General features: G+C 45.3%; 1 protein-coding gene across 1 annotated transcript; it reads right to left on the reverse strand.

The window, feature by feature from the left end:
* Positions 1–435: 435 nt before the first annotated feature.
* LOC140395584 (uncharacterized) lies at positions 436–8,514 on the reverse strand. Its single transcript, XM_072483544.1, has 2 exons — positions 7,961–8,514; positions 436–6,380 (listed from the first exon to the last, which is right to left on the reverse strand). Exon 2 carries the CDS (start codon positions 4,105–4,107, stop codon positions 3,091–3,093), a length of 1,017 nt encoding a protein of 338 aa, XP_072339645.1. The 5' UTR covers positions 4,108–6,380; positions 7,961–8,514; the 3' UTR covers positions 436–3,090.
* Between the last annotated feature and the right edge of the window lie 3,249 nt (positions 8,515–11,763).

An 11,763-nucleotide genomic window follows, 5' to 3' on the forward strand; every position in this document is an offset into this window, starting at 1 on the left:
CGGCAACGTTGTCAGTCTGTGTTTAATTTCTGTCACTGTTAACGTTGTTAATCGGATCCAATGTTTCATTTCTGTTACTGTTCATGTTGGGACTGCAGGTTGAGCTTCTGCTACTTCGACGAGGTCAGAATTTGGGTTCAGTTTCTGCTAATCTGAACCTTGTCACTCGGATCTGTGTTTAATGCTGTGTTGCTGTGTGTAGAAGGAGAGTTTGATGAATATTTACAACGTGGAGCTGCTCTCCGCTCAGTTGCTGAGTTCAGTCGCTCTCTCCGGGAGAATGACTTTGTGATCAATGGTGAGCTGCCTTCCTTCCCCAACAACCCAAACTCCAGGTGTGTTTCGGAGAATTCCCTCACCCCCTCCAAACACCAGGTATCGGTGATGCAGAGTTTGACACACTCATCTGTTCACAGATTTCACAACAATATTAACAAAAGTGAATCAAGTTCATTTTATTGACACTCTTACATTGAACAATACAGAAGTGCCCAGGATGAATGTGACATTTTGAACAGTATCTCTGGAGGATGTATTGGGAGTTTGGAGATGGCACTCGCTGCTGCTGCTGTTTGCTGGAAGTCTGCCTGACAGAGACATCATGTCGCTGCTTCCTCGGCTCCTGTTCCGAGCCAAGTGGGTGAAGCTGACGGTGCGATCGGCCCCGCTCAGGATCAGCACTCGGTTCGTGAAAAGCCGCTGACGGCGGCCGTGTTGTCTTTCGGGTCGAATTTGTGGGTTGGGATATTCATCATCCCAATCAGAATAAGAATTAATAACTTCAAGTATTAGGTCATGCGAAGGAACGGAGCCACCGATCGCACCAAGAGACTCGCTTTATTGTTCATGTTCGGAATCAGATGCTTGTATAATGCCTGCCCCTGTTAACGTTGTCAATGTACTTTGTATTTCAGTTCCTGCTAACGTTGTCAATGCACTTTGCATTTCAGTTCCCGTTAACGTTGTCAATGTACTTCGCATTTCAGTTCCTGTTAACGTTGTCAATGCACTTTGTATTTCAGTTGCTGTTAACGTTGTCAATGCACTTTGCATTTCAGTTGCTGTTAACGTCGTCAATGTACTTCGCATTTCAGTTGTTGTTAACGTTGTCAATGTACATTGAATTTCAGTTCCTGTTAACGTTGTCAATGTACTTTGCATTTCAGTTCCTGTCAACGTTGTCAATGTAATTTGAATTTCAGTTCCTGTTAACGTTGTCAATGTACATTGAATTTCAGTTGCTGTTAACGTTGTCAATGTACATTGAATTTCAGTTCCAGTTATCGTTGTCAATGTACTTTGAATTTCTGTTACTATTAACATTTTCAAGTGGATCCAAATCCAATTTCTCCTCCTGTTCGCCTTGGAATTCAATTTGAGCCTCGTTACTTCGCACTGTGAGTGTCGGTTCATACACGTGTTCCGCTGCTCAATGATTGTTCCAATATTTCTCTTTTCCTTTCCACTCCTCCTTCCTGGATTGACTGATATTTTCATATTCACTTGGGGACATATATTTCGCATTTCGGAATTGAAACATGCATTTCTGCATATTTTAATTATTGAGTAAACATTGGAATCGCAATTTACAAACACCGGATCCACGCCCATCTCTCCGAAACTCGGAATCAGTTTATATTTGTTACGAAGCTGATTGATGTTTGCCCCATTGTGAACTGGGCTCTGGGGAGACGAGTCTGGGTTTGGGAACTCCATCCATCCCAGTCAGGTGAAAAATGCATCTGTTCAATTTCAGATCACAGGAAGCGCGGAATCCCCAATTGCACAAAGAGACTCACTTTAGGGTTAATGGTCTGAATCAAATGTTTGCTTAATGTCTGTCCCTTTTAATATTGTCAATATAGTTTGATTTTCAGTTGCTGTTAATATTGTTAAGCGGATGTAAATTCAATTTCTGCTCCGATTCATGTGGAATTACGTTACTTCGCTTCTGTGGGTGTAGATTGAGTATCATTAATAATTTACTTCGAGTCACAATCCCTTCTGAGCGAGTGCAGGTTGAGACACGTTACTTCCCTGTCACTCGGATCTATGTTTATGTGGCGCTGCTGTGTGTAACCGCGTTGGTTCAGTTTCTGGTGCCGGCAACGTTGTCAGTCTGTGTTTAATTTCTGTCACTGTTAACGTTGTTAATCGGATCCAATGTTTCATTTCTGTTACTGTTCATGTTGGGACTGCAGGTTGAGCTTCTGCTACTTCGACGAGGTCAGAATTTGGGTTCAGTTTCTGCTAATCTGAACCTTGTCACTCGGATCTGTGTTTAATGCTGTGTTGCTGTGTGTAGAAGGAGAGTTTGATGAATATTTACAACGTGGAGCTGCTCTCCGCTCAGTTGCTGAGTTCAGTCGCTCTCTCCGGGAGAATGACTTTGTGATCAATGGTGAGCTGCCTTCCTTCCCCAACAACCCAAACTCCAGGTGTGTTTCCGAGAATTCCCTCACCCCCTCCAAACACCAGGTATCGGTGATGCAGAGTTTGACACACTCATCTGTTCACAGATTTCACAACAATATTAACAAAAGTGAATCAAGTTCATTTTATTGACACTCTTACATTGAACAATACAGAAGTGCCCAGGATGAATGTGACATTTTGAACAGTATCTCTGGAGGATGTATTGGGAGTTTGGAGATGGCACTCGCTGCTGCTGCTGTTTGCTGGAAGTCTGCCTGACAGAGACATCATGTCGCTGCTTCCTCGGCTCCTGTTCCGAGCCAAGTGAGTGAAGCTGACGGTGCGATCGGCCCCGCTCAGGATCAGCACTCGGTTCGTGAAAAGCCGCTGACGGCGGCCGTGTTGTCTTTCCAGTCGAATTTGTGGGTTGGGATATTCATCATCCCAATCAGAATAAGAATTAATAACTTCAAGTATTAGGTCATGCGAAGGAACGGAGCCACCGATCGCACCAAGAGACTCGCTTTATTGTTCATGTTCGGAATCAGATGCTTGTATAATGCCTGCCCCTGTTAACGTTGTCAATGTACTTTGTATTTCAGTTCCTGCTAACGTTGTCAATGCACTTTGCATTTCAGTTCCCGTTAACGTTGTCAATGTACTTCGCATTTCAGTTCATGTTAACGTTGTCAATGTACTTTGCATTTCAGTTCCCGTTAACGTTGTCAATACACTTTGCATCTCAGTTCCTGTTAACGTTGTCAATCCACTTTGCATTTCAGTTGCTGTTAACGTTGTCAATGCACTTTGTATTTCAGTTGCTGCTAACGTTGTCAATGCACTTTGCATTTCAGTTGCTGTTAACGTCATCAATGTACTTCGCATTTCAGTTCCTGTTAACGTCGTCAATGTACATTGAATTTCAGTTCCCGTTAACGTTGTCAATACACTTTGCATTTCAGTTCCTGCTAACGTTGTCAATGCACATTGCATCTCAGTTCCTGTTAACGTTGTCAATCCACGTTGCATTTCAGTTGCTGTTAACGTTGTCAATGCACTTTGCATTTCAGTTGCTGTTAACGTCGTCAATGTACTTCGCATTTCAGTTGTTGTTAACGTTGTCAATGTACTTTGCATTTCAGTTCCTGTCAACGTTGTCAATGTAATTTGAATTTCAGTTCCTGTTAACGTTGTCAATGTACATTGAATTTCAGTTGCTGTTAACGTTGTCAATGTACATTGAATTTCAGTTCCAGTTATCGTTGTCAATGTACTTTGAATATCTGTTACTATTAACATTTTCAAGTGGATCCAAATCCAATTTCTCCTCCTGTTCGCCTTGGAATTCAATTGGAGCCTCGTTACTTCGCACTGTGAGTGTCGGTTCATACACGTGTTCCGCTGCTCAATGATTGTTCCAATATTTCTCTTTTCCTTTCCACTCCTCCTTCCTGGATTGACTGATATTTTCATATTCACTTGGGGACATATATTTCGCATTTCGGAATTGAAACATGCATTTCTGCATATTTTAATTATTGAGTAAACATTGGAATCGCAATTTACAAACACCGGATCCACGCCCATCTCTCCGAAACTCGGAATCAGTTTATATTTGTTACGAAGCTGATTGATGTTTGCCCCATTGTGAACTGGGCTCTGGGGAGACGAGTCTGGGTTTGGGAACTCCATCCATCCCAGTCAGGTGAAAAATGCATCTGTTCAATTTCAGATCACAGGAAGCGCGGAATCCCCAATTGCACAAAGAGACTCACTTTAGGGTTAATGGTCTGAATCAAATGTTTGCTTAATGTCTGTCCCTTTTAATATTGTCAATGTAGTTTGATTTTCAGTTGATGTTAATATTGTTAAGCGGATGTAAATTCAATTTCTGCTCCGATTCATGTGGAATTACGTTACTTCGCTTCTGTGGGTGTAGATTGAGTATCATTAATAATTTACTTCGAGTCACAATCCCTTCTGAGCGAGTGCAGGTTGAGACACGTTACTTCCCTGTCACTCGGATCTATGTTTATGTGGCGCTGCTGTGTGTAACCGCGTTGGTTCAGTTTCTGGTGCCGGCAACGTTGTCAGTCTGTGTTTAATTTCTGTCACTGTTAACGTTGTTAATCGGATCCAATGTTTCATTTCTGTTACTGTTCATGTTGGGACTGCAGGTTGAGCTTCTGCTACTTCGACGAGGTCAGAATTTGGGTTCAGTTTCTGCTAATCTGAACCTTGTCACTCGGATCTGTGTTTAATGCTGTGTTGCTGTGTGTAGAAGGAGAGTTTGATGAATATTTACAACGTGGAGCTGCTCTCCGCTCAGTTGCTGAGTTCAGTCGCTCTCTCCGGGAGAATGACTTTGTGATCAATGGTGAGCTGCCTTCCTTCCCCAACAACCCAAACTCCAGGTGTGTTTCGGAGAATTCCCTCACCCCCTCCAAACACCAGGTATCGGTGATGCAGAGTTTGACACACTCATCTGTTCACAGATTTCACAACAATATTAACAAAAGTGAATCAAGTTCATTTTATTGACACTCTTACATTGAACAATACAGAAGTGCCCAGGATGAATGTGACATTTTGAACAGTATCTCTGGAGGATGTATTGGGAGTTTGGAGATGGCACTCGCTGCTGCTGCTGTTTGCTGGAAGTCTGCCTGACAGAGACATCATGTCGCTGCTTCCTCGGCTCCTGTTCCGAGCCAAGTGGGTGAAGCTGACGGTGCGATCGGCCCCGCTCAGGATCAGCACTCGGTTCGTGAAAAGCCGCTGACGGCGGCCGTGTTGTCTTTCGGGTCGAATTTGTGGGTTGGGATATTCATCATCCCAATCAGAATAAGAATTAATAACTTCAAGTATTAGGTCATGCGAAGGAACGGAGCCACCGATCGCACCAAGAGACTCGCTTTATTGTTCATGTTCGGAATCAGATGCTTGTATAATGCCTGCCCCTGTTAACGTTGTCAATGTACTTTGTATTTCAGTTCCTGCTAACGTTGTCAATGCACTTTGCATTTCAGTTCCCGTTAACGTTGTCAATGTACTTCGCATTTCAGTTCCTGTTAACGTTGTCAATGTACTTTGCATTTCAGTTCCCGTTAACGTTGTCAATACACTTTGTATCTCAGTTCCTGTTAACGTTGTCAATCCACTTTGCATTTCAGTTGCTGTTAACGTTGTCAATGCACTTTGTATTTCAGTTGCTGTTAACGTTGTCAATGCACTTTGCATTTCAGTTGCTGTTAACGTCGTCAATGTACTTCGCATTTCAGTTGTTGTTAACGTTGTCAATGTACATTGAATTTCAGTTCCTGTTAACGTTGTCAATGTACTTTGCATTTCAGTTCCTGTCAACGTTGTCAATGTAATTTGAATTTCAGTTCCTGTTAACGTTGTCAATGTACATTGAATTTCAGTTGCTGTTAACGTTGTCAATGTACATTGAATTTCAGTTCCAGTTATCGTTGTCAATGTACTTTGAATTTCTGTTACTATTAACATTTTCAAGTGGATCCAAATCCAATTTCTACTACTGTTCCCCTTGGAATTCAATTTGAGCCTCGTTACTTCGCACTGTGAGTGTCGGTGCATACACGTGTTCCGCTGCTCAATGATTGTTCCAATATTTCTCTTTTCCTTTCCACTCCTCCTTCCTGGATTGACTGATGTTTTCATATTCACTTGGGGACATATATTTCGCATTTCGGAATTGAAACATGCATTTCTGCATATTTTAATTATTGAGTAAACATTGGAATCGCAATTTACAAACACCGGATCCACGCCCATCTCTCCGAAACTCGGAATCAGTTTATATTTGTTACGAAGCTGAGTGATGTTTGCTCCATTGTGAACTGGGCTCTGGGGAGACGAGTCCGGGTTTGGGAACTCCATCCATCCCAGTCAGGTGAAAAATGCATCTGTTCAACTTTAGATCTCAGCAAGCGCGGAATCACCTATTGCACAAAGAGACTCACTTTAGGGTTAATGTTCTGAATCAGATGTTTGTTTAATGTCTGTCCCTTTTAACATTGTCAATGTAGTTTCAATTTCAGTTACTGTTAATATTGTTAAGCGGATCTAAGTTCAATTTCTGCTCCGATTCATGTCGGAATTGAGTTTGAGGCTCATTAACTTGGTTTCTGTGAGTGTAGATTGAGTTTCATTAATAATTTACTTCGTGTCACAATCCCTTCTGAGCGAGTGCAGGTTGAGACACGTTACTTCCCTGTCACTCGGATCTATGTTTATGTGGCGCTGCTGTGTGTAACCGCGTTGGTTCAGTTTCTGGTGCCGGCAACGTTGTCAGTCTGTGTTTAATTTCTGTCACTGTTAACGTTGTTAATCGGAACCGATGTCTCATTTCTGTCACTGCTCATGTTGGAACTGCAGGTTGAGTTTCTGCTACTTCGACGTGGTCAGAATTTGGGTTCAGTTTCTGCTAATCTGAACCTTCTAACTCGGATTTGTGTTTAATGCTGTGTTGCTGTGTGTAGAAGGAGAGTTTGATGAATATTTACAATGTGGAGCTGCTCTCCGCTCACTTTCTGAGACCAGTGGCTCTCGGGGAGAATGACTTTGTGATGAATGGTGAGCTGCCCTTCCCTCTACAATCTACACTCACTGAATCGAAGTTATTAAGACTCAAACGTATTTTCCACATGAATCGGAGCAGAAATTGTACTTGATCCGCTTAACAACGTTAACAGTAACTGAACAGAGTGGTTAGTACACTGAACAGAGTGGTTAGCACTATGTCTTCACAGCGCCAGGGACCCGGTTCCGATTCCCGGCTTGGGGCACTGTCTCTGCGGAGTCTACGCCTTCCCTGTGGCTGCGTGGGCTTCCTTCGGGTGCTCAACAGCGCCACGTAACCATAGATCCGAGTGATAAGGAAGTAACGTGTTTCAACCCGCACTCACTCAGAGTCGATGGAGACACGAAGTAAATAATTGATGAAACTCAATCTACACTCACAGAAACGAAGTTAATGAGCCTCAAACTCAATTTCGACATGAATCGGAGCAGAAATTGAACTTAGATCCGCTTAACAATGTTAACAGTAACTGAAATTCAAACTACACTGACAACGTTAACAGGGACAGACATTAAACAAACACCTGATTCAGAACATTAACCCTAAAGTGAGTCTCTTTGTGCAATTGGGGATTCCGCACTTCCTGTGATCTGAAGTTGAACAGATGCATTTTTCACCTGACTGGGATGGATGGAGTTCCCAAACCCAGACTCGTCTCCCCAGAGCCCAGTTCACAATGGGGCAAACATCACTCAGCTTCGTAACAAATATAAACTGATTCCGAGTTTCGGAGAGATGGGCGTGGATCCGCAGATTGTAAATTGCGATTCCAATGTTTACTCCTAAATTTAAATATGTAGAAATTCCGAAATGCGAAATATATGTCCCCAAGTGAACTATGAAAACATCAGACAATCCAGGAAGGAGGAGTAGAAAGGAAAAGAGGAATATTGGAAGAATCATTGAGCAGCAGAGTAACGTGTCTGGACCGACACTCACCGTGACGAAGTAACGAGGCTCAAATTGAATTCCAACTTGAACAGTAGCAGAACGTGAACTTGGATCCGCTTGAAAATGTTCACAGTAACTGCAATTCAAAGTACATTGACAATGTTAACAGGACAGACATTATACAAGCATCTGATTCAGAACATGAACACTAAAGTGAGTCACTTCGTGCGATCGGTGGCTGCGTTCTTTCCCATGATCTGTATTTGAAGTTATTAATTCTTATTCTGATTTGGAGGATGAGGGCCCCCAACCCACACCCGAGACCCGAGACCACAACACTTGCGCCGTCAGCAGCTTCTCCGGGGCCCCCGGGTGCTGTTCCTGAGCGGGGCCGATCGCACCGTCAGCTTCACCCACTTGGCTCGGAACAGGGGCCGAGGAAGCAGCGACATGATGTCTCTGTCAGGCAGACTTCCAGCAAACAGCAGCAGCAACAGCGAGTGGAAATTCCAAACTCCCAATACATCCTCCAGAGATATTGTTCAAAATGTCACATTCATCCTGGGCACTTATGTCTTGTTCAATGTAAAACATTATCAATAACATGAACTTTATTCTCTTTTGTTAATATTGTTGTGAAATCTGTGAACAGATGAGTGTGTCAAACTCTGCATCACCGATACCTGGTGTTTGGAGGGGGTGAGGGAATTCTCGGAAACACACCTGGAGTTTGGGTTGTTGGGGAAGGAAGGCAGCTCACCATTGATCACAAAGTCATTCTCCCGGAGAGAGCGACTGAGCTCAGCAACTGAGCGGAGAGCAGCTCCACATTATAAATATTCATCCAGCGCTCCTACACACAGCAGCAACACAGCATTAAACACAGATCCGAGTGACAAGGTTCAGATTAGCAGAAATTGAACCCAAATTCTGACCACGTCGAAGTAGCAGAAACCCAACCTGCAGTCCCAACATGAACAGTAACAGAAATGAAACATTGGATCCGATTAACAACGTTAACAGTGACAGAAATTAAACACCGACTGACAACGTTGCCGGCACCAGAAACTGAACGAACGCGGTTACACACAGCAGCGCCACATAAACATAGATCCGAGTGACAGGGAAGTAACGTGTTTCAACCTGCACTCGCTCAGAAGGGATTGTGACACGAAGTAAATTATTAATGATACTCAATCTACACTCACAGAAACGACGTTCATGAGACTCAAATTGAATTCCCACATGAACAGTAGCAGAACGTGAACTTGGATCCGCTTGAAAATGTTCACAGTAACTGCAATTCAAAGTACATTGACAACGTTAACAAGAACAGACATTATACAAGCACCTGATTCAGAACATGAACACTAAAGTGAGTCTCTTTGTGCGATTCTTCCAATGATCTGTATTTGAAGTTATTAATTCTTATTCTGATTGGGAGGATGAGGGTCTCCAACCCACACCCTCGACCCGAGACCGAGACACTTGCGCCGTCAGCAGCTTCTCCGGGGCCCGGGTGCTGATCCTGAGCGGGGCCGATCGCACCGTCAGCTTCACCCACTTGGCTCGGAACAGGGGCCGAGGCAGCAGCGACATGATGTCTCTGTCAGGCAGACTTCCAGCAAACAGCAGCAGCAGCAGCAGCGAGTGACATCTCCAAACTCCCAATACATCCTCCAGATTTACTGTTCAAAATGTCACATTCATCCTGGGCACTTCTGTCTTGTTCAATGGAAAACATTATCAATAAACAGCAGCGCCGCATAAACAGAGATCCGAGTGACAGGGAAGTAACGTGTCTCAACCTGCACTCGCTCAGAGTCGGTGGAGACACGAAGTAAATAATTGATGAAACTCTATTTAAACTCATAGAAAGGAGGTAAGGAGACTCGTACTGATATAATAATAATCTTTATTAGTGTCACAAGTAGACTTAGACTGCAATTAAGTTATTGTCAAAAACACCTAGTCGCCACATTCTGGCGCCAGTTTCTTTGAGCGAAGATTGAGCTTCATTAATTATTCGCTTCGTGTCTCCAACGTCTCTGAGTTGAGCGCAGGTTGAGACACGTTGCCTCCTTGTCGCTCGGGTCTGTGTACGAAGTCTTACAACACCAGGTTAAAGTCAACAAGTTTGTTTCGAATCACTAGCTTTCGGAGCACTGCACCTTCCTCAGGTGAATCTGAGCAATGAGCAGTGCTCTGAAAGTTAGTGATTCGAAACAAACCTGTTGGACTTTAATCTGGTGCTGTCAGACTTGCTACTGTGCTCACCCCAGTCCAACGCTGCCATCTCCACATCATGACTCGGATCTATGTTTATGTGGCGCTGCTGTGTGTAACCGCGTTGGTTCAGTTTCTGGTGCCGGCAACGTTGTCAGTCGGTGTTTAATTTCTGTCACTGTTAACGTTGTTAATCGGATCCAATGTTTCATTTCTGTTACTGTTCATGTTGGGACTGCAGGTTGAGTTTCTGCTACTTCGACGAGGTCAGAATTTGGGTTCAGTTTCTGCTAATCTGAACCTTGTCACTCGGATCTGTGTTTAATGCTGTGTTGCTGTGTGTAGAAGGAGAGTTTGATGAATATTTACAACGTGGAGCTGCTCTCCGCTCAGTTGCTGAGCGCAGTCGCTCTCTCCGGGAGAATGACTTTGTGATCAATGGTGAGCTGCCTTCCTTCCCCAACAACCCAAACTCCAGGTGTGTTTCCGAGAATTCCCTCACCCCCTCCAAACACCAGGTATCGGTGATGCAGAGTTTGACACACTCATCTGTTCACAGATTTCACAACAATATTAACAAAAGTGAATCAAGTTCATTTTATTGACACTCTTACATTGAACAATACAGAAGTGCCCAGGATGAATGTGACATTTTGAACAATATCTCTGGAGGATGTATTGGGAGTTTGGAGATGGCACTCGCTGCTGCTGCTGTTTGCTGGAAGTCTGCCTGACAGAGGCATCATGTCGCTGCTTCCTCGGCCCCTGTTCCGAGCCAAGTGGGTGAAGCTGACGGTGCGATCGGCCCCGCTCAGGAACAGCACACGGGCCCCGGAGAAGCTGCTGACGGCGCAAGTGTTGTGGTTTCGGGTTCTGGGGGGTTCCCTTGTGGGAGCGGCTCCCCTGAGAGACCGGCCCCGGTCCGCAGCCGCCGAGAAGGAAGGGGCCGGCTTGCAGGCCGGGCCGCCCCTCCCGTCTCACTTTGTCCCGGCCCAGCCAACGTCCCTCCTCAGGCCGGGAGGAGAGAAATCCAGAGGCAGAAAGTGAGGCCCAGGGTGCGGAGGTTCAGGGTTGGGGCCGGGCTGCGGAGGTTCAGGCCTGGGACCCGGGCTGCGGAGGTTCAGGCCTGGGTCCCGGGCTGCGGAGGTTCAGGCCTGGGGCCCGGGGTGCGGAGGTTCAGGCCTGGGTCCCGGGCTGCGGAGGTTCAGGCCTGGGGCCCGGGGTGCGGAGGTTCAGGCCTGGGGCCCGGACTGCGGAGGTTCAGGCCTGGGGCCCGGGCTGCGGAGGTTCAGGCCTGGGCCCCGGGCTGCAGAGGTTCAGGCAGTGGGGAGGTCCCACTCTCCCCTGGCTGCCCCACTTCCTGTTCAGCTGCCGCTCTGACTGTAGCCACCCGCGGTCTCCGCACTGAGACATGGAAAACCTTCCATTTCCGCGGGTGGTGCAGACTCAATGGGCCGATTGGCCTCCTCTTGCACTGTTGGGATTCCATGGAAAACAGGAGACAGCCATTCTGCCCATCGTGCCAGCTACTCCATTCAATGTGATCATGACTGATCCTCTGCCTGAACCGCACATAGTACTGTGCCCCCCATCCACTTGATCCACCCCATGCCACTTGATCCCCA

Source organism: Scyliorhinus torazame, chromosome 18 (assembly GCF_047496885.1).
Source record: "Scyliorhinus torazame isolate Kashiwa2021f chromosome 18, sScyTor2.1, whole genome shotgun sequence".
Taxonomy (NCBI): Eukaryota; Metazoa; Chordata; class Chondrichthyes; order Carcharhiniformes; family Scyliorhinidae; genus Scyliorhinus; species Scyliorhinus torazame.